The sequence below is a fragment of the Zootoca vivipara genome, chromosome 15 (genome assembly GCF_965207765.1).
Source record: "Zootoca vivipara chromosome 15, rZooViv2.hap1.1, whole genome shotgun sequence".
Taxonomy (NCBI): Eukaryota; Metazoa; Chordata; class Lepidosauria; order Squamata; family Lacertidae; genus Zootoca; species Zootoca vivipara.
This window is the reverse complement of record NC_142598.1, coordinates 1,428,848-1,456,760: the sequence shown is the minus strand read 5'-3', so window position 1 is coordinate 1,456,760 and position 27,913 is coordinate 1,428,848. Positions and strand designations below refer to the sequence as shown.

At 43.8% G+C, this 27,913-nt stretch overlaps 2 protein-coding genes across 2 annotated transcripts; both read left to right on the top strand.

The window, feature by feature from the left end:
- The first annotated feature begins 925 nt into the window (after nucleotides 1–925).
- LOC118097574 (lysozyme C, milk isozyme-like) lies at nucleotides 926–12,429 on the top strand. The gene is made up of 4 exons (XM_035140546.2): nucleotides 926–1,061; nucleotides 1,591–1,746; nucleotides 10,084–10,159; nucleotides 11,427–12,429. The coding sequence occupies exons 1-4, from the start codon at nucleotides 926–928 to the stop codon at nucleotides 11,566–11,568; spliced, it is 510 nt and encodes a 169-aa protein (XP_034996437.1). The 3' UTR covers nucleotides 11,569–12,429.
- Nucleotides 12,430–17,261: 4,832 nt separating this feature from the next.
- Nucleotides 17,262–27,458, top strand: LOC148683332 (lysozyme C-like). The gene is made up of 4 exons (XM_088658860.1): nucleotides 17,262–18,028; nucleotides 18,709–18,864; nucleotides 24,230–24,323; nucleotides 26,993–27,458. Exons 1-4 carry the CDS (start codon nucleotides 17,893–17,895, stop codon nucleotides 27,135–27,137), a joined length of 531 nt encoding a protein of 176 aa, XP_088514986.1. The 5' UTR covers nucleotides 17,262–17,892; the 3' UTR covers nucleotides 27,138–27,458.
- The last annotated feature ends 455 nt before the right edge of the window (nucleotides 27,459–27,913 follow it).

Sequence of the window (27,913 nt, the reverse complement as noted above, 5' to 3'; positions counted from 1 at the left end):
AAAACGACGACGAATCTCTCCCTATAGAGTTGGCAATGGAAAAAACTAATTTATGCATTTCTAGACACACCTTATGGGATGCGGTTGGCGCTGTGGATTAAACTACAGAGCTTGCCGATAAGAAGGTCAGTGGTTAGAGCATGCAATTAGAGACCACTGTCAGTAAGTGGGATGAATTAATCAACGATTCCAATAGGGGCTGTTTTGGCAAAGAGGATTTGCTTCTTTTATTTCTCTAACTACTGAGTGAAATAAATTAAAAAATTAAAAAATTGTTCGGTAGCACCTGAGAGACCAACTAAGTTTGTTCTGGGTATACCTGAAGAAGGGGCTGGTGACTTCTGTTTCAGTGTATCATGAAAGCTTATACCTAAAACTACTCAGTTGGTCTCTAAGGTGCTGCTACATTATAATTTTTAAATTCTTTTGGAAGGATTCTTTTAAAGACTTTCTTAGATGATATAACTTTTTTGAAGACTTAATTCTTTTAAGGGAATTTTTAGGTTTCTAAGAAGAGTCTTTTAAATGATCTTTTTAAAAGAATTGTTTTAATTTATTTTGACTGTAAATGAGAAGCATGCTTTTTCTCTAGTTCCAGGGTAGAGAAATGGTACCACAGGGTATCAGATGCCTGAGAAGAACCATGGTTTGGCTCATCTGGACATACGTTGAGAATTTTTTAAAAATCTGCTTGCTCATATTAAAAAGAAAAGACAGAAAAGAATCACAAACACCTGTGAGGGGGCTAGGCCACTGAAAGTAATGGACCTGAGCGAGCTGTGTCCACTGATTTCAGAAGAGCTACTTGAAGTAGGACTAACAGGAAATGCAACTCATGATGCAATTTACCATGGATTGGGCAGCCTACAGTCCAAAGGCAGGTGCCATAAAAAGCTGAGGCTCTAGACTTGAGAGACGTGTGGCAATGAAGACACTTCAACTTCTGTCATTCTGCCTGCTCCTGGTAGCAAACGAGACAAGGAAGTTTGAGGATTGTGAATTGTTTTACAAGCTGAGAGATCTTGGGCTGGATGGCTTTCGCGGTGTTGACGTAAAACAATGTGAGTCTTGTTTGTTGGTTGTACAATCCACTGTTAGGATAAATTTACATCCAATTTGTTGTGTAGCAATTTATATGGATTTCTTGTTTACAGTATTATTGTTATTACCTTTGACCATTTTAAAATAATGTGCCATATCTGGAAAATGAAAACTGACAGAGCAGGCAAGATTGAAAATAGAGTCTTGTGGCACCTTAAAGGCTGACACATTTATGATATAATAAATTTTCATGAACTTCATCAGTTGCAAGATTAAAGGTAGCACTGGATAATTCAGAATGTTTTAGGAAAATGTTAAAAGCTGCTAGAAACATTGCTATTTTAAGAATGCTGAAATAGAAACAACAGCATTTCAAAACTCAGAATGTCAAAACAGAGAAAGGGTATGTCAATGTTTTGAAAGTATTTAAACAGCAGGATTTTTGGAGAAGTTTAAAAAAATGCTTTTCTGTTTCTGTGTTTGGGAACTGATTTTAGAAAAGAAAGGACATTCTGAGTCCCTGGTTTCTATACTTTGCTTCCCTACCAGATGTCTGTATGGCTGGATTCCCAGCTAATTACAACACTGAATACTACGAGACAGAAGAGGGTGTCCCTCACTACGGGCTCTTCCATCTGAGCGGCCAGGAGTGGTGCTTTAATGAGAGGCAGCCCTCACAGAACAAATGCAACATTTCCTGTGATTGTGAGTGACCCTTTTTCCCCTGCTTGTGTATGTACTTTATGTCTCAAGATGTTGCTTATTTCTAAAAAGAGACAGGCCATGAATATTTCCCCGAATTTTGCAATGCAGTACTCCAGCCAATAAACATATGCAAAAGTGCATCTATTAGGGAAAAGCATGCATAAACAGGCATTCATGATGAGCCATGCTAAAGCTTGGTCTGCGGAAAGTCTTGAAAGCTGGATAAAGAGAGCTGGATGGCTGCTTTGAGATTTTTCTTAAAAATATAAAGCAGTATAGGAAAACAAACAGACAGACAAAAACAGCTAGCGCTGGACGGCTACATTGGCCTCTGGGACCCAGGTTCCACACTTCCTACTCTAAAGCTTATACTCCAAGACAGCTTGGAAGTCCGGAGACTATGAACATTAACCAACATTTGCATGATTCACCAGACTGATTAAATCCCCACTTGATAAGCTGAGCAGGTTTTGAAGTTGAAGATAACCTGAGCAGTTTGGGAGGTGAGAAAAGAACCTAAGCAGATTTCGACTTCCTCAGATCCTGGATGATGACCTGCCTCTGCAAGATCTTTAGCAGAAGGGCAGGATGCAGGTTGGAGCATGAACTGTGAAACCATTGGTTATTATGTAATGAGACTTTATAGACTATTATTTCATACATACATACATATATGTTGCAGACCTAGGCCAGAGGGACCTTCTGTTTCCGTGCCCTGTTCCAAAAATAAAAGCATCCATCCATCCCAAAAGGAATATTTTTTTAAATTTTACCAGTCTGCACAAAATTTGCATATGGTAGTTTATTTGTATATATGTAAATTTAGATATAATTGTTATGAAATTACTCGTATAATTACAAGAAATCAAATTTACTTTAATTAATGTACATTTAATTTAAATTACTAGAATTTAAATAGAAAAACATATCGCCACAGTGTGGAATACACCAGGTGACTCATGTGCTCAGCAGACACCAGGTCTTGATGGGCAACTTCAAGACCCCTTCAGTTCTTCCTTCTTAGGGTTGTTTATCTTTAAACTGGACTTATACCAGGCAAGACTTTGAGTAGAGGGGGAGGATCATGGCCACGCAAACTGTGATCATTATGCAAGTTTCCTATCTGGTTTACCCGCATAACAGAATATAAGGTAGCCTGAAGTGGTAGAACTGATTAGAGACCTTCAAGGCCCATGGTGCTCTCCCTCTTTTTATGGCCCCTTATGTTAAACGCGGGTGGTGCTGTGGTCTAAACCGCAGAGCCTAGGCCTTGCCGATCAGAAGGTCGGCAGTTCGAATCCCCGCAACAGGGTGAGCTCCCGTTGCTCGGTCCCAGCTCCTGCCAACCTAGCAATTCGAAAGCACATCAAAGTGCAAGTAGATAAATAAGTACCGCTCTGGCGGGAAGTGTTGTGACATGGGGTTTGTGATTTCAGCTCTCTTGACATAACATGCTGGAGACAGTTCTCTAGTAACAGCTCTTTATTAAAGTGAACAAGACTGACTGTGAGGGCAGGAAGGCTACATTTATAGGGACAGGGAACTAGCTAGAAAGGGATACATTTTGGAGGGAACAATATCAGGCAATCACAGTGCTGCCTTTTGGTGGAAACCAATAAGACAGAGGATCCAAATACAGCAGCTTAAATGAACCAATAGTAGCTGTACCCTCTGGAACCAAAAGGCAGTTACTTTATCCTAATGCAAATACAGACAATAATAATACAGATATAAAATCCTTTGACTCAATACACAACACCCCTCCCCCCCTAGTGAGCACAGCAGACGTAATCCCTCAGGTACTGTGGGGTCCTACGACTTCTACTTGATCTCCTGACAACAGGTGTTGCAGGTTCTGGATTGGGTGTTACCTGTGGTGGAGGGGCTGCTATAGGGGTTTCGTCAGGAACAGATGGAGTCTCAGACATCTCAGGGTCCCCTACCTGTACCTCGTCATCCTGAGGACTAGCAGACCCTGGTTCATTTGCTAAAGCCCCTGGTGACTGCACCTCTGGGCCATCTTCACTCTGGTCTCTCAGCTGTGCGTCATTAGCCAGGGATGAATTATCTGACTCCTCCCTGCTGAGCGCCCGGCGCCTCAGCTGATCTATATGTCTCTTCCAAACTTGCCCATTTTCCAAGGTCACATAATAGGACACAGGTCCACTAGCCCGGGTGATCACACCGGCCACCCACCGCGGACCTCGTGAATAGTTCCTCACCCAGACCAGATCTTCAGGGGCGAGATACCTTCCTTGCTCCCCAATCCTTCAAGAATGAGCACAAATGCAAGGTCTCCCGCCTCCCTCAATCTCTTGCTGAGCTCAGCCTTCCTCAATAGGAGCAGAGCCATAAGGATGGCTGAGCAATGTTCTCCGGCTTGCTAGGAAAACATCTGGGATTCTGGAGAGACATTTCGCAGAACGTTTCACTGCCACAAGCTCTGAGCCAGTGGAGGGAGCCGGCAAACAGCCAGAAATTTTGCAGAAGGAAAACAAAGTCTAGCCCTTAAGGCAAAACAAAATGTACGCAGGGTGGGTTTGGCCTGTTCGTCATAGAATCATAGAGTTGGAAGAGACCCCAAAGGCCATCCAGTTCAACCCCCTGCCAAGCAGGAAACATCATCAAACCATTCTTGACATATGCCTGTCAAGCCTCTGCTTAAAGACCTCCAAAGAAGGAGACTCCACCACACTCCTTGGCAGCAAATTCCACTGCCGAACAGCTCTTACTGTCAGGAAGTTCTTCCTAATGTTTAGGTGGAATCTTCTTTCTTGTAGTTTGAATCCATTGCTCCGTGTCCGCTTCTCTGGAGCAGCAGAAAACAACCTTTCTCCCTCCTCTATATGACATTCTTTTATATATTTGAACATGGCTATCATATCACCCCTTAACCTTCTCTTCTCCAGGCTAAACATACCCAGCTCCCTAAGCCGTTCCTCATAAGGCATCATTTCCAGGCCTTTGACCATTTTGGTTGCCCTCTGAACACGTTCCAGCTTGTCAGTATCCTCCTTGAACTGTGGTGCCCAGAACTGGACACAGTACTCCAGGTGAGGTCTGACCAGAGCAGAATACAGTGGTACTATTACTTCCCTTGATCTAGATGCTATACTCCTATTGATGCAGCCCAGAATTGCATTGGCTTTTTTAGCTGCTGAATCACACTGTTGACTCATGTCAAGTTTGTCGTCTACCAGGACTCCTAGATCCTTTTCACATGTACTGCTCTCAAGCCAGGTGTCACCCATCCTGTATTTGTGCCTTTCATTTTTTTTGTCCAAGTGTAGTACCTTACATTTCTCCATGTTAAAATTCATCTTGTTTGCTTTGGCCCAGTTGTCTAATCTGTTAAGGTCTTTTTGAAGTGTGATCCTGTCCTCTGGGGTATTAGCCACCCCTCCCAATTTGGTGTCATCTGCAAACTTGCTCAGGATGCCCTCAAGCCCATCATCCAAGTCATTGATAAAGATGTTGAATAAGACTGGGCCCAAGACAGAACCCTGTGGCACCCCACCAGTCACTTCTCTCCAGGATGAAGAGGAGCCATTGATGAGCACCCTTTGGGTTCGGTCAGTAAGCCAGTTACAAATCCACTGAATGGTAGCATTGTCTAGCCCACATTTTACCAGCTTCTTTACAAGAATATCATGGGGCACCTTGTCAAAGGCCTTGCTGAAATCAAGATAGGCTACATCCACAGCGTTCCCTTCATCTACCAGGCTTGTAATTCTGTCAAAAAATGAGATCAGATTAGTCTGACATGACTTATTTTTCAGAAACTCAAGCAGCAACACCAGGATTCCTAGGAGGGGGGTGGCTTCTGAAGAGAGGTGCAAACTTATATGTGCTTGGGTTGCAGGCCAACCCCTCCACCCTCCGCATTAGATAGGGAGAGAAAAGGACCGGCACTGGGTTCTTTCAGTGCCCAGACATGTGCAGAGCTGGAACCGGAAGTCGCTTCTGCGCATGTCCAGACATGCATAGAAACGACTTCCGGTGCCACACCGCTGGGTGAGTCTGTGATCCCTTATTTTTCAATGCTGAACTTGGCAGCTATGCCCTTGCATGGATAGGATCTCCCTCCCCCGCTGCCTCCGTCTCCCTTGCATGGATAGGATGCAGTCAGGCTTGCTCAAACAACGGAGGGGGGCAGGAAGTTAATAGTTAGCCCACATGGCTTGCTTCATGCCGATCTACACAATTATTATTTATTATTATTTATTATTTATACCCCGCCCATCTGGCTGGGTTTTCCCCACCACTCTGGGCGACTTCCAACAAAGATTAAAATACATTAAAATATCACATATTAAAAACTTCCCTAAACACTGCCTTTAGGTGTTTTCTAAATGCCAGGTAGTTGTTTATCTCCTTGACCTCTGATGGGACCAGAGGAGTCCCCCACACCCGCCCGCCCCTGTTCCCCAAAACCAGTACTTCTGTCTTGTCAGGATTCAACCTCAATCTGTTAGCCGCCAGCCATCCTCCAACCACCTCCAGGCACTCACACAGGAGCTTCACCACCTTCTGATTTAAAAGAGAGATAGAGTTGGGTGTCATCCGCATACTGATGAATACCCAGCCCAAACCCCCTGATTATCTCTCCCAGCGGCTTCATATAGATGTTAAAAAGCATGGGGGAGAGGACGGAACCTTGAGGCACCCCACAAGTGAGAGCCCAGGGGTCTGAGCACTCATCCCCCACCACCACTTTCTGAACACGGCCCAGGAGCGGAACCACTGTATGACAGTCCCCCCCAGCTCCCAACCCCTCTAGATGGTCCAGAAGGATGTTATGGTCAATTGACCATATCAAAGGCCGCTGAGAACTAGGAAACAGCTCTCACCTTTGTCCCTAGCCTGCCGGAGATCATCAACCAGCGCGACCAAGGCAGTTTCAGTCCCATGATGAGGCCTGAATCCCGATTGGAAGGGATCCAAGTGGTCCGCATCCTCCAGGCGTGCTTGGAGTTGTTCAGCTCAATCACCTTGCCCAAGAATGGTTGTTTTGAGACTGGGCAATAATTGGCCACATTTGCTGGGTCTAAAGATGTTTTTTTAAGAAGCGGTTTAATGCGGGTCTGGGAATACTCCCTCATAGGGGGAAGCATTTACCACCCCGCGGAGCCCATCGCCCAGCCCTTCCCGGCTCACTTTTATTAGCCAGGATGGGCAAGGGTCAAGGAGACAGGTGGTCTGTTTCACTTGTCCAAGTAGCCTGTCCACATCCTCGGAGGTCACAGATTGAAATTGATCCCATGAAACGTGACTAGACAGGGCTCCAGCACTCTCCCGTCCCAGCCCTGCTCCCACGGTGGAGTCTACCTCCCTCCGAATCTGAGCGACTTTATCTGCAAAAAACTTTGCAAAAGCATTGCAGGAGATCATGTGGCCCGTACTGGGCCCGGATGGAGCAGGTGGTTCCGCTAAATTGCGAACCACCTGGAAGAGTCTCCTCCTGCTGTTTTCTGCAGATGCAATGGAAACGGTGAAGAAGGTCCTCTTTGCCGTCGCCATTGCCACTTGGTAGGCTCGAAGTTGAGCTCTAGCCCGTGTCCGGTCTGATTCAGAATGAGTTTTCCACCACCGGCGCTCTAGCCATCTCAGCGACTGTTTCATTGCCCTCAGCTCCGGGGAAAACCATGGGGCTGTCCGGGCTCCATGCAATCAGAGAGGGCGCTTCGGAGCCAAACAGTCAATAGCCCTAGTTAACTCCACATTCCAGCGGGCCACCAGGGAATCAGCTGAAAGGCCATCGACATGGGATAAAACATCCCCTACCACTCTCTGGAAGCCAAATGGATCCATTAAGTAGCGGGGGCGGAGCATCCGAATCGGTCCCACCTCCCTGCAGAGGGGAAGGGTCGCGGAGAAGTCCAGTTGCACCAGAAAGTGATCTGACCATGGCACTTCTTTTATTTCGCTTTTATTTAAAGTCAGATCACCAACATCCATAGAGGTAAACACCAGTGACCCTCAGTGATTTTTTTCAGACCTGCCTTCTCACCTGTAGGGTTTTAAAGCTTTGCTAATATTATTGCATTTATTGCTTTTGCTGACAGACACTCAAAGGAGCCTGGTGATGGCTGATTAATAGTTCCAGGATGCTGTGTGCTTGACCACACTTCCACCCCCAAAGCAGTTGTGTATTTAAAAGAAGATGAGAAAAATCAGCAAAGCAATTCTGTGGCTAACTGACCAATTCCTTTAAATAGGATCTATTAATGAAGTTCACACTTTTGACAACCAGTCTGATGCTTTTGCAGAAAAATATTCCTAGACACAATACTTTTATTTTTTATTTTTTAAACCCTTTCGTTCTCCCATCTCGAGGCTAAAGTACAGCAAACTGTACATTCCCACCCCTCTCCCCAAGGCTGGTGACAAAATTTATAAAACCATGCTTTTGTGCAGAGTTTTCATTGTGTGTTGGCATTTGTTTTATGTTATTTTCAATGACCAAGTATTTATACAGATTCTCAGAGTGGCCTTCAAGTAATTCAAATTGTGCACAAAAAGTGTGTGTATGTGTGTGTGTGTGCACGCTTTCAGTGATACAGAGCAGGGGCATAGCAGGGGGGGCGATGGGGGGTTCCTCTCTGTGTAAAGTCTTCAAGCTGTGCCTGCATGCGCCTGACAAATCTGCCCCATTGTCAAAATTTATCTTTCCCCCTACTTCCAGTCGCCATTGTTGTTGAGATTCCTGCATTGCCTCAGGGGTTTGGCTTCCAACTCTACAATTCTCTGGTGCAGGTTTGTGCAGATTTTAAGGTACAAGTTGGATGCAAGGGGTGCATAGGATTGCAGCCCGTCTTATGCATCGCCGGCTCGGGAAGAAGTCCCACTGATCATGATGAGACTCACAGGCGAGTAGATTGCTGCTGTGCAGTCCTGTTTTTTAAATAAGTGTTTTCCTTTTCAGATAATACAGAGCATGGTGAAATCACAATAAATAAAACCTCCCCTTCAAGCACTACCACAGGTTCCACATATTATCTGTACTGCATTGTTTACTGTGAGAGCACTTGCACTTTGGAATTCTCCACCTATTGCGACAAAGCATGTGCCTTTCCTAGACTCATTCCGGGCACCTGCTAAAAGCATTCTTCTTTAGGCAAGCATACCTAGATGTTGAAGTTGAAGTAATTTTAATCTTAATATTTTAGCTTTTGTATGTTTTAAAGTAGGATTGTTAATTTTTATTTTATTTTACTGCTTTGGTGTTTTTTGTTTTGGTAAACAACTTTGCAGGTTTTTAAAAATAAATTTTATTAAATAAGAAAACAATAAATATAAAATAATACAAGCCAAAACACAAGCCAAGCTGTAGATTTAAGTATCTGTCCACAGTCTCTCAGAATCCACATTCCTTTGTAAGAAAATATGTAATAAAGTCAAACCATTTTTGCAGGCAAAAATAAAATAAAATTTTTAAAAAATCAGTGTGGGTGGGTGGGGGGTTTGACAAGAAGTTTCCCGCACTGGGTACCAACTGACCTTCCTACGCCACTGCCCTCAAATAGAGAACATCAAGTAAGAGAAATGTCCTCTAGAACGGGTAGGCAACCTAAGGCCCGCGGCAATCAGCGTGTTTTTACATGAGTAGAATGAGTCCTTTTATTTAAAATGCATCTCGGGGTTATTTGTGGGGCATAGGAATTCATTCATCCCCCACCCCCCAATATAGTCTGCCCCCCCCCATGTTCTGAGGGATGGTGAACCAGCCCATGGCTGAAAAATGTTGCTCTAGAAGGTAAGACATGTGGCCACCCTATGCTTGTTGACATGCAGGGTGGTTTCTTACTGCATATTAATCCATTTGTCATTCTTATGATATTTGTTCATACCTTGCAAGTGTCCCAGGACATCCCATTTTTTTTGCGCAAGAGAATGACGGCCATTTTTAGTGCTGCAATATCATCCTGAAAAAAGTGCTTTTTGGGGGCCACAATCTCTTGCAGCACCATGACACACACGTTTTGCATGCCAGGAGAGCACAGCACTGGAAAAAGTGAGTCTTTTGGGTTCTGTGTTCATGTAACTCGTGTGGGAGCACAGCCAGGAAGAAACGCATCCTGGTTTTGGGGCTCAACATGTTGGAGGCTATGTTCATTGTTATTATGAAGCATCATGCCTTATCACATCAACCAGTTCCTCAACAGGAGGAAACAAAGCCTACCAAGAGCTTTCTCTGAATCAATGCATGTCTATGACCCCATGTCTCTGACCCCTATCACCAGATACAATTCTTGTGTCTTTGAGGCCTCAGCTGGGATCTACATCTGGGCTCAGGTTTGTTCTTGGTTAACTTGTCTTCATTATTCTCCTCTACAGATCTCCTCGATGATGACATTGCAGATGATGTAATGTGCCTCAAGAAAGTTATCACTGAGAAAGGGCTGGAGTATTGGTGAGTGACGTCAGCTTTCCTGCTTTTCAGAATGAGCAGCAGGGGAAAATAGTAATCAAGTCAAAGCAGAAAACAAAAAATTGTATTTAGAAGCCCTTTATTAAGGGATGAAAGCAAGAAACAAAAATCATTCTTTTTGTAGTAAGTAAATATGGTTTAAGAGATATGTGCAAGGTCTTTCATGATAAAGTAAATCTGCAATCTTGTGACTTCAAAATCCTCATATGCTTAAGGAAGGTACACCAACACACCCATAGAATTTGATTTGGGTCATTCTGTTATGAAAAGTGTTGAGGAAATATGATACAGGATGAATATTAAGGGCATTTCCATACAGGGGGTTTATTTTGGGGTTTATTTTGGAACAGGTGCAAGATGAGGGTGTTTATTGCCCTGCCTCAGGCCCAAAAGACACAGGCAAAGGGAGTGTCAGTGAGGGAAAGTCAGCTGAAGTCCAGGGTGTTTCCCCCTGTGTTTCCTCCTTCTTTTGTGTCAGATCCTGATAACCCAAGCCTTATCCCACTGTGAGGCTTAGGACAATTATTTTGCTAAGTATTAAATAAACATGGATACTCATTTATTTGCTATTAAATCTCTTGCACCTGCCTTCTTTCCCTTGGGGGGGTTACAAGTGTACGCAGGGTTTTATTTCTGAGTGCAAAATATAAATTTCCCTCAGTGGGTTTTGTCACACTATCCAGTCAGTAGGTTCAAGCTTTGGGGAGATAATAATAATTTGAGGTTATTATTTCATTCCGCTAAATTCACCTTTCATATCACCAGGCACTCACAAATCACCCCCAATGTGTTTTGTTCTGCTAGGCTAAGCCTGGACCTGCCCTGATTTATGGTTCTACATCAGGGCTGGCCCAGTGGCCCACAGAAGATAAGAGGACTGTCAATGGCTACTAGTCATGACAACTACACTATCAGAGGCAGCATGTCTGCTAAATGCCACTTGTGGGGAGCATGTCCCAATTTATTTACCTCTAGTTTTGTGTTGCAGTACTTTTGTGTTGCAGTTCACAGTTTTTCTTATTATCTGTCATTTCCCACAGTTTCTTTCTTTGATTTCTACTTTCCCACTATGAGCATCTTGCCAAAATGCATGTGTGGATCGATCAAGCAGTGGACAGAATAGTAAATTTGATGTGATTGTGTCATCAATATTCTTTGTATGTTTGTAATGTTCCTGTGTGCATTGGCCACATCCTGCTCATAAAGAATGTTGATGTGCAACCCCTCCCCTCTTTTTCTGTGCCTTTAGGACACATTATCAAGTCAAGTGCAGCAGAGGAGCCCTCAGCATTCTGCATCTCTCATGCTCTTATTTTTTGGAATATCAGTCCTGGTTCAAAAACTTAGTATTGTATGGGAAGAAAAAGGAAGTCCACATCCATTTTAATTAAAAAACTAACTGGGAATTCTTTCATTGTGTTTTAAATCTCTTCCCAAAAGAAATAAAAGCCAATAAATGATAAAAGTGTTTGGTGACTTCTCTCATCTTTGTAAACTCGGGCTTTTATGCTAAGGATGTCTAGTACAGCTTGACCTCACATCTTTGCTACTCTTCTGAAGATAGTAGAGTACTCCAGATCATTTGCCCATGCATGTGCACAGAAAATAGCAGCTGAGATGGTTATATGCATTGATCATCACATTGCACCCTTAATTATTATTATTATTATATAACTATAATATTTTGTACCATCCTGAAGATTGCATCATCTTATGTTCTCTGAGAATATTTTACTTAGAAGGGGTGTGGCTTTTGAGGGCACTGCTGGGACTATCAAGAAGAGACCCAGCACTTCTAAATTTGGCACCACACTGCTGCCTCAAAGTAGTGTGGCTCAAATCAGAACTCAATTACTACTAGTTAGCTGAAATGCACCCCCTTCACCACCACCACCCATTATTTGAAGGTGATAACATTTAAAATAAATAAATGAAACAGCAACTAATTATATGCAGAATTATTTGCAACCCCCCATAATACATATATTACATAATACATAAATACATAATATATGTAAAAGAATCAAGCCCCACCTGGTACTATATTTCTGCAACACAAGGAAGCAAACTAATACATAGGTGTTTCTGTTGAGATGTTATGCAGCTGATGCCGGCTAGTGTGATTAGTATAAATCACATGAGAAGTCTGAGAACAGAAGACTGTCTTATCTCTTCCGTCTGAGCGTGTTATTGTACTGTACTTTCACTTTTGCAGTATGTAACAGTTGTTCTGCCAGAGCTTGGAGAACACAGACGTGCTTATGGATTGTCTGTTATAGAATGTAAATAAAACGTAGTTTAGATCTACAGATGTTTCTTTCTTCTTGCTGTGTGATGCTAGAAGACGTGTGTGCAGTTTTCACACTTTTCACTTTGCATAGAGGCACTCTGGAGTGAAGGGACATGCCATTCCAGAGATGAGCCTACCGGGAGACGCTCAGAGGTTGGGGGGGGTCACCATCTTCTCAAGAGCGTTAGCAGAGGATGGTTGTTGCGATCCATTGGCGACGGCGATTCTTCGTTCTGGGGGAGCTTATGGCCTCAAAGCTGCGTTCCTGCCAGAGGAGAGAATGAAGTTGGCTGTGTGCCGTAGGACTGTGTGAGTACCCTTGATTTATGAGGCCAATAAACCTCGGAGAAATGCAAGCCTTAATTGCCGGGAGTCTGCCGGAGGTAACTAGAGGTATGAACTGGTCAATCCAGTTGCAGGGAGTTCCAAAGGTGGAACAGGTACAACAGGAGTATACTATGTGTATGACAACTGTTTGTTTGTGTCACTTAAAGCATCGATTACCTAAAATGGGGGAGGTTGTTGGGATTTTATGCAGCCGATGCTGGCTAGTGTGATTAGTATAAATTACATCTGAGAAGAGTGTGGGAATGGAAGACAGTCTTATCTCTTCCGTCTGAGCGTGTTATTGTACTGTACTTTCACTTTTGCAGTATGCAAGTTGTTCTGCCAGAGCTTGGAGAACACAGACGTGCTTATGGATTGTCTGTTATAGAATGTAAATAAAACATAGTGTAGATCTACAGATGTTTCTTTCTTCTTGCTGTGTGATGCTAGAAGACTTGTGTGCACTTTTCAGATGAAAAGTGTCACAGAGTGGCACTCTGGAGTAAAGGGACATGCCATTCCAGAGACGTGCCTACCGGCAGACGCTCAGACACTCATTTGCCGACAGTTTCTACAGTTATATGCATTGCTGCACATATCTGTTTATGTGCTGGTTACTTTAGGAAACCTGGAGTGCATGCATGTAATATTCATGTAATAATGATGTGTACAATATGCAAAAACTATAAAGGCACAAGGACAAGCTCAACATTTTCAGACAATTCCATCCATACTGCAAGCAGCTTCCTAGTAGCTTGAAGCATCAGGTAGTTTGTAAGTCAGAGATGGACACCTTATGACTGCCCTTCGGATGTTGCTGGATGGACTACAACTCCCATAAACTGTTACCATTATCCACACTGGCTTGAGGTTAATGTGAGAATCCCTGTGTTCCCCACCCATGAGTTTGGTAATAACGTAAGTTGCAATCTAAGTGCAGTTTTATTTTCTTTTTCTTTTTCTTTAAAAAAAATCTCAAAATAGAAATGGATCTGGAATGCAATGAGATGTAAAAAAAAAGAAAAGGAGACGGACCAGAAATGAAGTGAAATAGTGTCCAGACACATTCCTAGTGTCCAGCAGGTGGTAAACTTGTTTTTCTTTTCTGAATTTCTCCACTAGAATCCCATAGTGCCAAGAGGGGCAGCCATTTCATTTTCTATACATTCCCCCTTGAAAAAGAAACTCTGCTGCCTGTATCATGAACTACAATTTCCCAAAGGCATTGTAGTATTGCATTCACGGTCCACTGCAGCTATGAGCTCTGCTGGCCTGCCAAAAGTCATACAAAATGACTGCACCAAACTGGACCTCTTAATTCTGATCAGCTGTGTGCATGGATTGTTCACTCCTTTTCACAAGGTTTCTGTTATATTCACCAGATTTTTTTTCAGTTAATCCAAGGACACTTTTCAACTTCAATGGATTTTGTATGGGGACTGATGTGTAAATCCGGGGACGGTCTCCAGGAAATGGGAATGTCTGTAACCTTAATCTACACCAGGCATCCCCAAACTGCGGCCCTCCAGATATTTTGGCCTACAACTCCCATGATCCCTAGCTAACAGGACCAGTGGTCGGGGAAGATGGGAATTGTAGTCCAAAACATCTGGAGGGCCGAAGTTTGGGGATGCCTGATCTACATGCTCCTCTTACCAGATGCTCCAGCTATCCCATCTTGGTGTGAAGGCTTCTGTGATGGTCTGGGACTCAGGCACGGAGCCGGAGCCAGAGCCGGAGGAATCGCAGCCTGCACCGGACCTTCTGCCTGGAACACCGGCTGAACCAACTTTGGGCTCTGGTCCCGAGGAGCCTCAAGCCGCTCAGCCTCCTCTGCAACAAGCACCAGCTGAGCCGAGTCTGGGGCCTGAGCCTGCCTTGGTTCCAGATGCAGGGGATACCTCGTTGTCATCAGCCGAGTCGTCACCAGCAGCTGGCCCACTGCCAGCTGGGGCTGAGGCAGCTCCTGGGTCCAGTAACCCACCGGCATCTCCTGAGCTGCAGAGACTCAGGGCTGATATAGGAGAGACCTGAGTACTCACAGGAGGAGTGCTCGCCTCCAGGCGAGGCGAGGGAGTGAGTTGCCAGAGGATCAGGTCCGTCCGTTACCCCATTCAAGAGAAAAGGCAGCCAAACCCCGCCCCGGGTTGCGGGAGCAACATTGTTGGTTGCCAGACCCTGCTAGTGTTCCTGCCTTCGACCTGCCTTGCTTTCCTGCTTCGCTTCCCTGCCTGCGATCCTGACTTGTCTTAGTTCCTGGCCTACATACCTGTTCCTGACCTCACCTGACACCCTGCCCTGTTCCCAGCTTCGGCTTCTTCGGACTGTCTTTACCCTGAACCTACGAACCACGGACCGGACTTGGACTTCCCCCCTTGGGTAAATCCCCGGGACTAGCACAGCTTCTCACTTCTATACAATGCCTCTCTCCAGAGAACTTGTTCTTTGCTGGAGGCAGCCTGTGTGCATCTACTCAATCAGTCCCTTTTGTACTGTGAATCTAAAAATGAACCAATCAATCAACCATGGCAGAAATAAAGGTAAAGGACCCCTGACAGTTAACTCCAATCACAGATGACTCTGGGGTTGTGCCGCTCATCTCGCTTTACAGGCCGAGGGAGCTGGTGTTTGTCCGCTTCCACAGACAGTTTTTCTGGGTCATGTGGCCAGCATGACTAAGCCACTTCTGGCGAAACCAGAGCAGCGCACAGAAACGCCATTTACCTTCCCACCGGAGCGGTACCTATTTATCTACTTGCACTTTGTTGGGGCATGCTTTCGAACTGTTAGGTTGGCAGGAGCTGGGACTGAGCAATGCGAGCTCACCCCGTCGCTCGCAGAGATTCGAACCACTGACCTTCCAATCGGCAAGCCCTAGGCCTCATGGCAGAAATGTTGTTGTTTAGTCGTGTCCGACTCTTCGTGACCCCATGGACCATAGCACGCCAGGCACTCCTGTCTTCCACTGCCTCCCGCAGAAATACATTGGCACACAAAAAAAAGGATTTTAAGCTGTCAAACACAAATTCATGTTTACTGCAAATACATTTAAAAATAAATTAGCTTGAGAGTTATTTCAGCAGATGCATACACATGATGATTTTTGTGTGTGTAAAACACACAGTTATGAAATAAAACATTCCATTAAAAGGGTGGCTTAATCACACATGTGGCATCAGACTGAGTGGAGGAGTGTGCCTGTAAAATGTATAGTATGCCCAGAGGAATTTCTACAGTCCAAGATAATAGGTGAAAAATGTCCACAGAGTGTTAAACTGTCCTTCCCTGATGCCTATGTGATGATGGAAGTGAGAGAATATGACCTGCTTCTACTGGACTGATAAATCAAGATAGTGAAAGAGATGATTTTGTCAAGGTACCACAAGACTCATTATTTTTGCTGCAACTGAAAGGCAGCATGTACATATTTTTTGATGGCTCAGCTATGTGTGTATACACTATATGTAAAAAAGAAGAAGAACATTGTGGACAATGAAATGGAAGAAATACTTGCACAAGTAAATCAATTGCATCAGAATTTTAAATAAAGGATGAGTATGCAAAGGAATGTTGGCATGTTCGCAACTGTAGTCCAGCAGTATCAGAAGTGCTCAGAAGTTTCAACTAGAAAAAGGGAAAGGGAAAGCAGCCCGGAGGGAGAGGAGGAAGGGAGGGAGGGAGGTTGGAATTGTGCAGACATGCACCTGCACAGCCCCATCTTCTCTGCCACCTTGCCCCTCACGAGGAGGTCAGGTGTGCAGCACCTGAAAAAAGTGGCAGCAAGGAAGTTAGGTGGAGCCAGAGAAGGTGCAAACAGTATCCCATTTCTGAAGGAATTTGGGAAGAGGGCTAGCTCTATTTTGTTGTGACTTTCTCCTTGTTCGTTACTGCTCTATAATTTTTATATATATTGGCTGTGATTTTATGATTCTTTAAATTACCGGTATGTTCGTCATTTTTAATTGCTGTTGTTGCAAACTGCTTTCAAAGCTTGCTAAGCAGCAAGGCCATCTCAAGCATGTCGGGCGCCCTGGCGCCGTGATGCGGAGATCGCTGCGGCGCCCCCGCCCCGCCCCGTTTCTTGCCGTGGCTGGTGGGCAGGCGCAGCGCACAGCATGGATTCTGCGCGGCTCTCCCCTACCAAGCCGGCGCCCCGCGCCACCCAGACTACCCCTAGCTAAGCAGAAAGCAGGATACAAATATTTTCAAAATATTTAAGTAAATATGTAAAATTACTATATTTGAGCGACACCAGGGGTACCAACTTAAATAAAATAATGGGGGGGGGAGTAAGCCCTGCCCCACATAATGAATCACATGGTATGGTGCATGCACACAATTTTAATCACGGGGGGGGGGGCTGGCCCACTTAGATTTTTTATGGGGGGGAATAACCCTCAGCCCCTAGGAGGTACCGGTAGCAGAAGGGTAAAGATTAAATGCTTCCAGATGAGAAAGAGAGTTTTCTTGATGCCAAATGACATCAAGAAGAGCATCATACTGTCATTGCTGAAATGAGCCCAGGTTTGCCCTGTCGTGTCCCTCAGAAAATACATCATGCCTGCTTGCCACTCACTGTCACACACAATAGTACATAGGCATTGAATGCTCATGTACAGCTATTTTGGAACGAGGCTCAGCTAGGTTCCCAGACCTGTAGGACCTGTTGCACAAGTACTTTGAAGGTGGATGTAGGTACGTGTCTGATGGCAGCTGTCAACCCAGTGCTTCCTTTGACAGTCTTTAGAAGTGGAACTGGCTCCATGTACGTAATGTGGGAAAGGCTAGGCTGTTGCTACAGCCATTAGCTGCCCTATAAGAGCAGGCATCTGCCTTGTGTGCCAAAGGGTTGCATTCAATCCTCCACATCTCCTGGAAGAACTGGGAGAGACCCCTGTCTGCAACCCTGGAGAGCCACTGCCAGTCACTGTGAGCAGTACTGAGCTGGATGGACCCATGCACCTGACTCCATCTAAGGCAGGTTTTGATGTTCCAATGAGGAGAAGAAGAACACGTGCAGATGGAATGGACAGCCTACGGCCAGGGACTATAAAACCTGGGCTCTGGAGGACACACTGTTCTGCAAAGACCAGCAGCAATGAAGGCCTTTCTCCTATTCGTATTCTACCTGCTCATTGTAGGCCGTGAGACCAAAGTGTTTGATCCCTGTGAACTGTTTTATCTACTGAGAAGTTATGGAATGGACTCCTCTACATGGACTGGCTTACATCAATGTGAGTTCATGGGGTGTAAAACTTCCACCCTACTGGTATTATTAACTTAGATGCATTTTGCAGTATGTTATTTCAATTTCCTTCCATTTCTCTTTTCTGAAGAAATTCATGCATTTATTTATTCTTTGCTTAAAAGTAATTATCCTTACTAACACTTATGATCTATTTTCAAATAGTGTGGTGAAATTGGAAATTGGAAAGAAATTTGGAATATTGTAGCAAAGTCTTAAAAGCTGTTAGTAATGTGTACTCCCTATTATTTTACAAGGTTACAACAGGAAATGCAGAATTTTGAATCGCTAGCTCTCAAAACTCTGAATTGTGAAATGTCAACTAGCAAGATTCAAAGGAGGCATCACAACATTTGAAATGTTTTAGAAGTTGTTAGAAATGCTTATAGTCACCCTTTGAAAGGCAGAATATAAACCAAATAGAATAAAATGATATATACTACTTGCTATTTTATAATGTTACAAGAAAGATTGAATAAATCACATATGTTGAGGCAGAATTGTTAATATCAATTATTTTAAAGCTTTTAAACTGAATCTGGAGCTGAAATTGAAGTTATTTTTAAAATCCCATCCTAAAATCCCTTAGAGCTGGCTTTATATATATTCAAATATATATTCAAAATATATTCCACATTTCTGATTTTTATACTGTGCTTCTATAACCAGTTGTCTGTTTGGCTACATTTGCAAGTAACTTGACTACCAACTACTTTACAAGTGAAGGCAACCATCCATACTATGGATTATTCCAACTGAATGGTGCCAAATGGTGCAGTAATGGGAAGCAAGCCTCAAAGAACAAGTGCAGTATTGCCTGCGATAGTAAGTGACTCCTTATAAACCTTTGCCATGTGTGACTCAAGACCACCAGGTTATTTCTTATTATTAAGAAGTGTTAAAGGCTTAAGCTAGTGGGAATGTAACCAGAATGAACCCTATGGGAGGACTTTAACATAGTGCTATGGCAATTGTTCCATCAGGGCATGCATTTCAGCTTGCCAGGGGGAATGATTCCCCTTCTCCTAACCTCATGCATTGTCCTGGGGTTTCTCCTGATCTCTTCAAGCCAAATCGAGAGCACACAGTGGAGCCGGTTGTTCTGGTGGGACTCATTAACTTTACTAATACTATTTTAAAATTTTAATAATATTTATACCCCAGCTACTCTGGGTGGCTTCCAACGCATATAAAAACATAATAAAACATCAAACATAAAAACTTCCCAATACAGGGCTGCCTTCAAAAGTTGTATAATTATTTATCTCTTTGACATCTGATGGGAGGGCATTCCACAGGCCAGGCGCCACTACCGAGAAGGCCCTCTGCCTGGTTCCCATAGTGAGGGAACCACCAGAAGACCCTCGGAGCTGGACCTCTGTGTCTGGGCTGAACAATGGGGGTGGAGACACTCCTTCGGGTATACAGGGTCAACACTGTTCAGGGCTTCAAAGTTCAGTAGCAGCACTTTGAATTGTGCTCTGAAACGTACTGGGAGCCAGTGAAGATTGTTTAGCTGCCAAATTTTGGATTAGTTTTAGTTTGCAAGTCACCTTCAAATGTAGCCCCACATAGAGTGCCTTGCAGAAGTACAAGTGGGAGATAACCAGAGCATGGACCACTCTGACAAGACAGTCTGCGGGCAGGTAGGGTCTTAGCCCCCGTCCACCACCTATCCCTCCAAAACAGTACTTCAGCCTCAATCTGTTAACTGCCATCCATCCTCCAATCACCTCCAGACACTCACAGCCAGTTGAAATTAATTAATATGACTAAGTTAGGTCCATTAATTTCAGTAGGTCTACTGTCATGTACTGAGCTGAAATATGAGTAAAACTTTGTTGAATTCCATCCTACGTTGTTCCCCTCTAATCTCAGGTGTGAAAAGTCTCATTGTACTTCCTCAGTGATCGTGATAAGGCACTCCTGTTTTCATTGGAGGGCAGAGCTTAATGGAGCTCTAGCTCAAATTCCTTGGACAACCAGTCCGTCCGTCCTTCCTTTTTATTTCATATATTATTTGGCTATTCCATTTTCTTTCATATATTATTTTATTAATTTTCCTATATTAATGCAATTATACAACTTATACAAATACCAATGGATTCCAAATTGATTCCAATTGACTCCAAATTACGTAATGCAATTTAATTAAAGTGGTTTGCTGTGCTCCATAGTCAGTGCATTAATTCTTATATTACTGCTATTCATATTCCTTTTAGCTTCTAGTAACATTCCAATTTCTATAACAATCACTTAGATAGCAGCTGCATTCTTAATGATTTCTGTTCTTGTTATTATGTTATTTAACTTTTCAAAGAATTTCAAGTGAGGAGCTCTGACATTTTTCTTTTCAGTCTGCATGTGCCAGTCTAGTAATGCCAACTGTTCGTTCCTTTGGCTTTGCTTGCTGCCACGTCCTTGAGGTTCTTCTTCTGCTCTTGGGCGGAGCTATAATCCCAGAGTTTCTTGAGGTTTCTCAGTTTAGCTCCATCCCACAATGCTCCCATACTGCTTGGCTTCTCCAGACAAACAGCAGTCTACAGCGGTCTATTCCTTCATGCTGATCAGTTGGAGTCTTGAAGCTTTGCCATTTCCTCCTCAGCCTGGGAAGGGGAAGCCGTTTCAAGTGTAACTGCAGGTGGTCTGGCAGCTCTTTCCTTTTGATTCATCACGATCCTTAAAGCCTCTGCGCAGCTGTTTGTCCACAACCACCAAATTCCTTTCATCTTTATGACTGCATTTTCTGGCCAATGTGATTCCTCTTAGGTTGTATCTCAACTCCTCTTGGTCTCTTTTCCCATTGTTTTTAAGGGAAAACAATGGGGATCGGCTCTAATTTCCCAAGATGATCCATTCAAACAATAGAACTCCCTCCCCCTTCCATCACTTTACACTTTACACAGGTTACACACAGCTTCAGCTGTTCTTCAGCTTCAGCTTCAGCTGGAGATACTACAGCATATTTTCCACAGCCACAACGCAGCCAGCTTAGCCAAATACAATAATCCATCCTCACTTGTATATCTTTAAAACTTGCATTTGGAGAGGGTAAATGTAAATGTAAAAACTCAGAATAAACAATAGCCAAAGGCTTCTCTCTCCTTCAACCACCTCTAACATAAAATATTTTTTTTCCTCAGTTTCAAACTTCAAATCAATGCAGCAGTTTTAATGATGGCATCCCCTCCAGTGCATGCCTTACTTTATGCCAATTAAAATCCAATTAATAGGAGAACCTCTGCTTCCAAATAGCAGCGTGGGGGTTTGCGTCAGGTGAAATGCTTTTGCACCCAGTGCCTCAGTCTGCCCCCATATTGCATGCAGGAGCAGGAGCCAGGCATCAAAGTGATCATGGGGGAACGTCTGTTCCTCCCATGCCTTGGGAATTCCAGGGAATGATTTAACCCAGTGGTGTCCAAACCTTTTTCAAAGAGGGCCAGATTTGATGAAGTGAAGGGCCGTGAGGGCCAACCAATGGGTAACTTTTGAAGTTGTTGAGCTTTTTTAGGGTTGGAGTTGTTGAGGTTGTGTTTTTTTTTTTAAAAAAAATACTTTTATTAAATTTTCCAATTAAAACACAATTCAATTATTTCAATTATATCCAATTATACACATACATATCAATTAAGCCAAATATTATGCCAAATCATAAAAAAAATTAGGCTTCCCATGCTTCAATGTCTGGGGATTCTAGATAACTATTCGCACTGCCATCCTAATCCTGATATCAAAATCTTGCTGTAGTCCACAATAGTCCCAATTTTTTTCCAACAGTCCCTCTAGATGTTTTCTTCTCTCTTTTGTCTTTTGTCGCAGCTTCTGAGATAGGCATCAAACAAGATTTAACACATATCCATTCTTCCTGTGTGGGTTTTTTTATCCAGTCCAACCTCCCCATAAATCTCTCTTGATCTGGAGTGCCTTTCTTACCGCGTCAACAGTCCGACACAAGCCAGCGCCATCTTGAATGCCTCAGATCGTATTCCATCTTCTTCTAAACTGTCCGTTGATCGCAAGAGTACAGCTTTTTGGCGAGGAACAGCCGGTTCACATTATGCACAGTCTCTTATAGCTGATTTATGGCTTTCCTCGCCTTTTAGCTGCCCTCTGCGTTCCGAGACTCCAATTAGGCTGCTATTATCTCTCAAATTCCAAATACACCACAGCTCGTAAATCCAACTCACCAGCGGCTTCCAGGCCATTCCAATAAGCATACTGACTGGGGAGGTTTTTTACTCTAACAGTTTAACAAAGCAACTTCTAAAATCATACCAGATGACAACCCTCTATTTATATGAATTCCGATATTCATATGAATTCCGATGCCACACAGTTCGTTTCCATTTCTCATTTGTCCCAAATAATCAGACAGTCCGTCCGGGAAGGTGGTAGGTACATCTTAAAGTATAAAAATAAAAAGTTCACTTCCCTTTTTGTTCCGTCCCAATCATTCTTTCTTCTTGATGAAATACTCCCTCGATTCTCTTCTCGCTCTGAAGCTGATAAAGTCCTGGCAGTATATTTTCCCCCTTCTTTTGAAGCATGTCCATGAATTTAAATCCAATTATTCTCCTTAATCATGGAGATCGCGCTCGCATAGGGTGGCCTCCAGGAGTTCCGGCCCCCATGCTCAGCCCAGGCCCCCCCCCTCAAAGCGTCGGGGTGGGTTAAGGGGCATCCACGGGCCAGCATCCCCCCGTCCAAACCCGGGGGGGGGGGAGACTGCTTTACTCCCCAAGCAGCCGCCAAATTCCCCATGAAGGTCGGAGAGGTGGAACAGGGGTCAGCCATTTCCCCCCACGAGCGAAACCGGAAGCTGTTGAGGTGTTTTTTTAAAAAGATTTTACCCCAGGAAATCAACTGCCACAGGGGCTTAACTAAAACGACCAGCGGGCTGGATTAGGCCCCGAAACAGACTTTACCTGATTTAACCTCTTTCATTCCCTTCTTCTTCACCTGCGTCTCTCTGCAGTGTTGAGAGAGACTCCTCCATTCAGGCAGACAGGAACAAGAAACCTCTGGGTGGCTCTTCCTGGCATGAAGAACTTTCCCTAAATTAAGACTGACTGGCCATATCCATTTCACTTGGAATGCATGCACCAGAACATGCTGTCTCAGTCCCAGTTTAAACTGGAGACTTGTTAATCAGAATCACACTAGGCATTTGTGACTGTTGGGCCAAAGGCTTAGACTCTGAGACAACCTGGAGACTCATAGACAATACTATGAAGAGATATTTGGAAAGAACAAATAAGCTTATTCATATATTTTATAGATGCTCAAAGTAGTTTCTTACTTCAAATATTTATCATCCTTTGCTAAATTGCAGTTGCTTTTGCAGCTATTAGAGAAACAATCCTATAAGATACACCAGGATGAACAGGATGGATCTCTGGCAGAGCTGAGAAATTCCCAGTGCAGCTGGGCTCCCTGTCCTTGACCCAGCTGGAGATACTACAGCATATTTTCCACAGCCACGATGCAGCCAGTTTAGCCAAATTTGTCAGATCTTAAAACAGATTAAGCCCTGAAAAAGGGGTGTTCTGGGTGAATCCTAAACCTGTTCAGCTCTATCATGGGACCTGGCAACTTGGTGTTAGTTAAGGGGGTGAGAAGGGTGATGTAGTGTAACTCTAAAGTCTGTTTTGAAGGCCTGTTTCTCCTCTGCCAGGCTTAGGCTTAGGCTTAGGCTTAGGCTAGCTCAACTAGCGGTAGCCCTGCTCCTGAATCAGATGGTTCAGTATGACTCTTAATCTCAGGGTTTTGGGTTCTAGCTCCACTTTGGGCAAAAGATTTTGCAGGTGGTTGGACTAGATGACCCTCGTGGTCTCTTCCAACCCTACAATTCTATAATTACCTAGAGTTTAGATCTGATACTTTATACCAGCTTGCTTAACATCAGCTTCTTACGTGTAGGATTGCTCCTTTACACATACCGGTATATATTGCAACACAAAATACATTCATATTTGCTCTGGAGCATTACTACATATCACATTCAACAGTTCCTCAACTGAGGAAAGCGAACTGGAAAGAGTAAAGATGGTTGCTTTGAATTAAGGTAAAATCTCACATTCCACATATACACAGCCTCCAGAATCAAAGATGCAATTCTTGGATAGACAGGAAATCTGCCTGGACCAGGATTTGTTCTTCCTTGACTTGCTTTTATTAACATCCTCCACAGAGTTCCTAGATGAGGATATTAAAGATGACACCGAGTGTCTGAAGAAAGTTATTGGAGACAAGGAGATAATCAGTTCAAAGCAGTTCTCTGAGTGGTGAGTAATTGCATCCGCTTCCCTGCATTTACATGTATGTTTTAAAAAGAAAAAACCAAGGAGCGAAAAAGTACCTGAAGTCATGCTGAAGTCAGCTGGAGATCCATTGCTGTAAGTAATCAACCCTAGTTCAGATACCTCAGCCAAGGTTTCATCCACTGAGCTGAAGCAGGCTGAGCCACGACCAGGGTGAGGACCCAAAAAGAGGGGGGTGAGTTGCCATGCCTCTTCCAAGGAGGATGGGGCCAAAGATGCTGGCAGCACTCAGGAACAGCCCAAAGGACTCTTGGAAGAGACTGGCAATGGTTCCTAGCTGCAGCGCCAGCCCAATACATATTGGCACCTGAAGTGAACCACCAATTGGCGCTCCCCTCCCTGGCACAGAAGAAGGGGCAAGTGAAGATCTGCATTGAGAACAAGGGGGAAAGAAAGATTTACCTTGGGATCTGCTGCCCTTGGGGATCCTGCTGCCTGGCGTGATCTCCTCACTTTGCCTCATGACCCTGGTCTCTGGAGTGGAAACAGAACAATCCCTGAGCCCCTGGGAGGCTGAGGCTATCTTAGTCAGGAGAAGTGCTCAGATGCAGTGGTGGACTCCTCATGAGTAAAGGGCTACTCACAATGGGGACTTTCTGCATCAACCTCTAATGAGCTCTAATGAGCTCTGCAGTGCTGTTCCGGCTAGGGGGTCCCTTCCAATTCTACAGTGCTACGATTTTATGTCTCAGTATGAGGCTGCAAGAGCAGCTGAAGCAACATCTTCTGATTGTCTCAGTGTGCCCAGACTTTGGACTGTATCCTGTGTTCTTGCTGTGTGCCTAATCCCTGGGTTGCAGTTTATGGGTCTTGCTGGTAAGCCTGAAACAGGACAATGTTTCTTACCACTATTTCAAACTCCATTCAGCACAGGCACATGACCTAGCAACCCAGCAGGACTTAGCCTTTGGCCATCTCAGCTGGCAGAAACCCCACTCCTGAATGGAAATGGAGCAATTAGGTAGACAATCTCCCAGGACATTCTATACAAGATCTCAAAGTAGCTGTCTTACTACAAAAGAATTTCAGAAATAGACTGGAAAGAGAAGTTGCTGAATTGCAACTTATCACCAAGCTCAAAACCATGGAGGGACCTGGTTTGAACAGAGATATCGGATTCTTATCTCATTATACATGATAAGCGATCTTCAGCCATCTCAACCCTTGCTTTTTCATGCAAAACCATTTGCAGTCGTTTGCGGTCATCAACAGCTATCAGTCAGTCAATCACCCATTTCCACCACCCTTCTGAGTGATCCCCCCTCCCCATCCCCACCCCTCCCCACCCCTTCTCTACATAAGTGCCTGGAAACTTCCATTTCACTGTATCTGAAGAAGTGTGCATGCACACGAAAGCTCATACCAAAATAAAAACTTAGTTGGTCTTTAAGGTGCTACTGAAGGAATTTTTTTTATTTTACTTCTAAAAGTTGTGTAGTTCTTTATGTCCTTGACATCTGATGGGAGGGCATTCCACGGGGTGGGTGCCACTACTGAGAAGGCCCTATGCCTGGTTCCCTGTAACTTTGCTTCTTGCAGTGAGGGAACCGCCAGAGGACCTAGGTGTCCTGGCTAAGTGATGGGGGTGGAGACGCTCCTATAGGTATACTGTGCCGAGGCCATTTAGAGCTTTAAAGGTCAGTACCAACACTATGAATTGTGCTTGGAAACATAATGGGAGCCAGCAAATATCCTTTAGGATATGTTCGCAGTGGACACTCCTGGTCACCAGTCTAGTTGCCCCATTCTAGATTAGTTGTAGTTTCCAAGACCCCTTCCAAGGTAATCCCACATAGAGCGCATTGCAGTAGTCCAAGTGGGTAATAACCAGAACATGCATCACTCTGTCAAGACAAGGGCACAGGCAGGGAGGGTCTCAGCTGGCATACCAGATGGCATTGGTAGACAGCTGCCCTGGACACAAAATTGACCTGCACCTCCATGGACAGCTGTGAGTCCAAAATGACTCCCCGGCTACGCACCTGGTCCTTCAAGGGCACAGTTACCCCATTCAGGACCTGCCTGTCCCCTGTCCCTCCAAACCATTACCTCAATCCTCCTCCAGTCATTCACACAGGACATTCATTGCCTTCACTGGTTCTGATTTGAAAGAGAGGTAGAGCTGAGATTCATCTGCATACTGATGAGCACCCAGCCCAAACCCCCTGATGATCTTTCCCAGTTTCTCTGAGATAGCGATGAACATAACTTTCTTGAACCAAATTAAAAAATTGTCCAGTAGCACCTTAGAGACCAACTAAGTCTGTTCTGGGTATAAGTTTTCATGTGCATGCCCATTTCTTCAGATTTTATTATTATTATTTATTTTGACTGTGTCAGTCCAACATGGCTATCTACCTGTTTCTTGAACCAGTTATCTAGGGTGGACCATGACGTGTCTTTCCAGCCCTGAGTGATTACTGGTTGAGAAGGAGAAATACAATAAACTGTTTACATATAAACACTGTGTTACCTTTATCAAAAGTTTAAGATTCAGAGAAGCAAACTTGATATGATTGTACAAATGGTTTTATCAAGGGTCTGTGTTTTTTTGAGAGTGTACATGTGTTCAAAAAGAATCTTGATGTGTTGCTCACCAACTCTTTCTCTCCACCCCGCCCTTGCCCTTTTAGGCCACTTTATGAGAAGCACTGTGGTGTGGAAGCAATCACCATAATTGCTTTACGGTGTGTAATATTTTTCCCAATGAGTGAATGGTTCCAACAACTGCTGAAGAAAAAGCAAGAGAACCCACTACACATAAAGGTTCATAAATGATGGTCAATACTTCTGGTTTCCTGTGTTTTTTAAAATCAGTTACAGTTGATGATTACAGTAGACCAATTGTAAAATGTTAGGTCTTTAATAGACACTGAAATGTTCATAGAATCTAGTCCAACCCCCTGCAATGCAGGAATATGCAGCTGTCCTATATGGAGATCAAACCTGTAACCTTGGCATTATCAGCACCATACTCTAACCAGCTGAGCTATCCAGACTGATAACTGTTGATTCTTGGTCACTTGTTGTATTTTTATGCTACAATTCTTTATTCATAAACATGTCATGTAAAAATCATTTTGTTTCCAGTATTTTGCTGCTAAGATCATTATTCCCCTCACAGTTTTGCTCAGAATCCATCTGCTATATTGTGTGCTTATAATTTTCCCTGCATCACTTAGAATAGGGATGAGGGATCTATGGTTCTCCACATGTTTGATGACTGGTCATGAAAACAGATGACAAATCTGTTAAGCTACTGTTTTGTTTTGTTTTTAAATACATTTTATTCCAATTTTCCAAATTCAACAAATTAACAAAACCAATCTTTTATACAAAATCTTATATTCACATCTTTTACCTTGCTCCGCCGAGCTATGACTTCCCCCCCTCCCTTCATGCGGGTTTCTTGTTAATTCCCTTTTTTGCAGTTCCTTTTTTGACATATTGGTCAATTCGTAAGGTTTATTTTAATCCTGCGAGAGTTTTTAATGATCTACAGTTTTTCTCCATATAGTCCACATATTTACTCCAGTCCTTTTGAAACCTTGTCT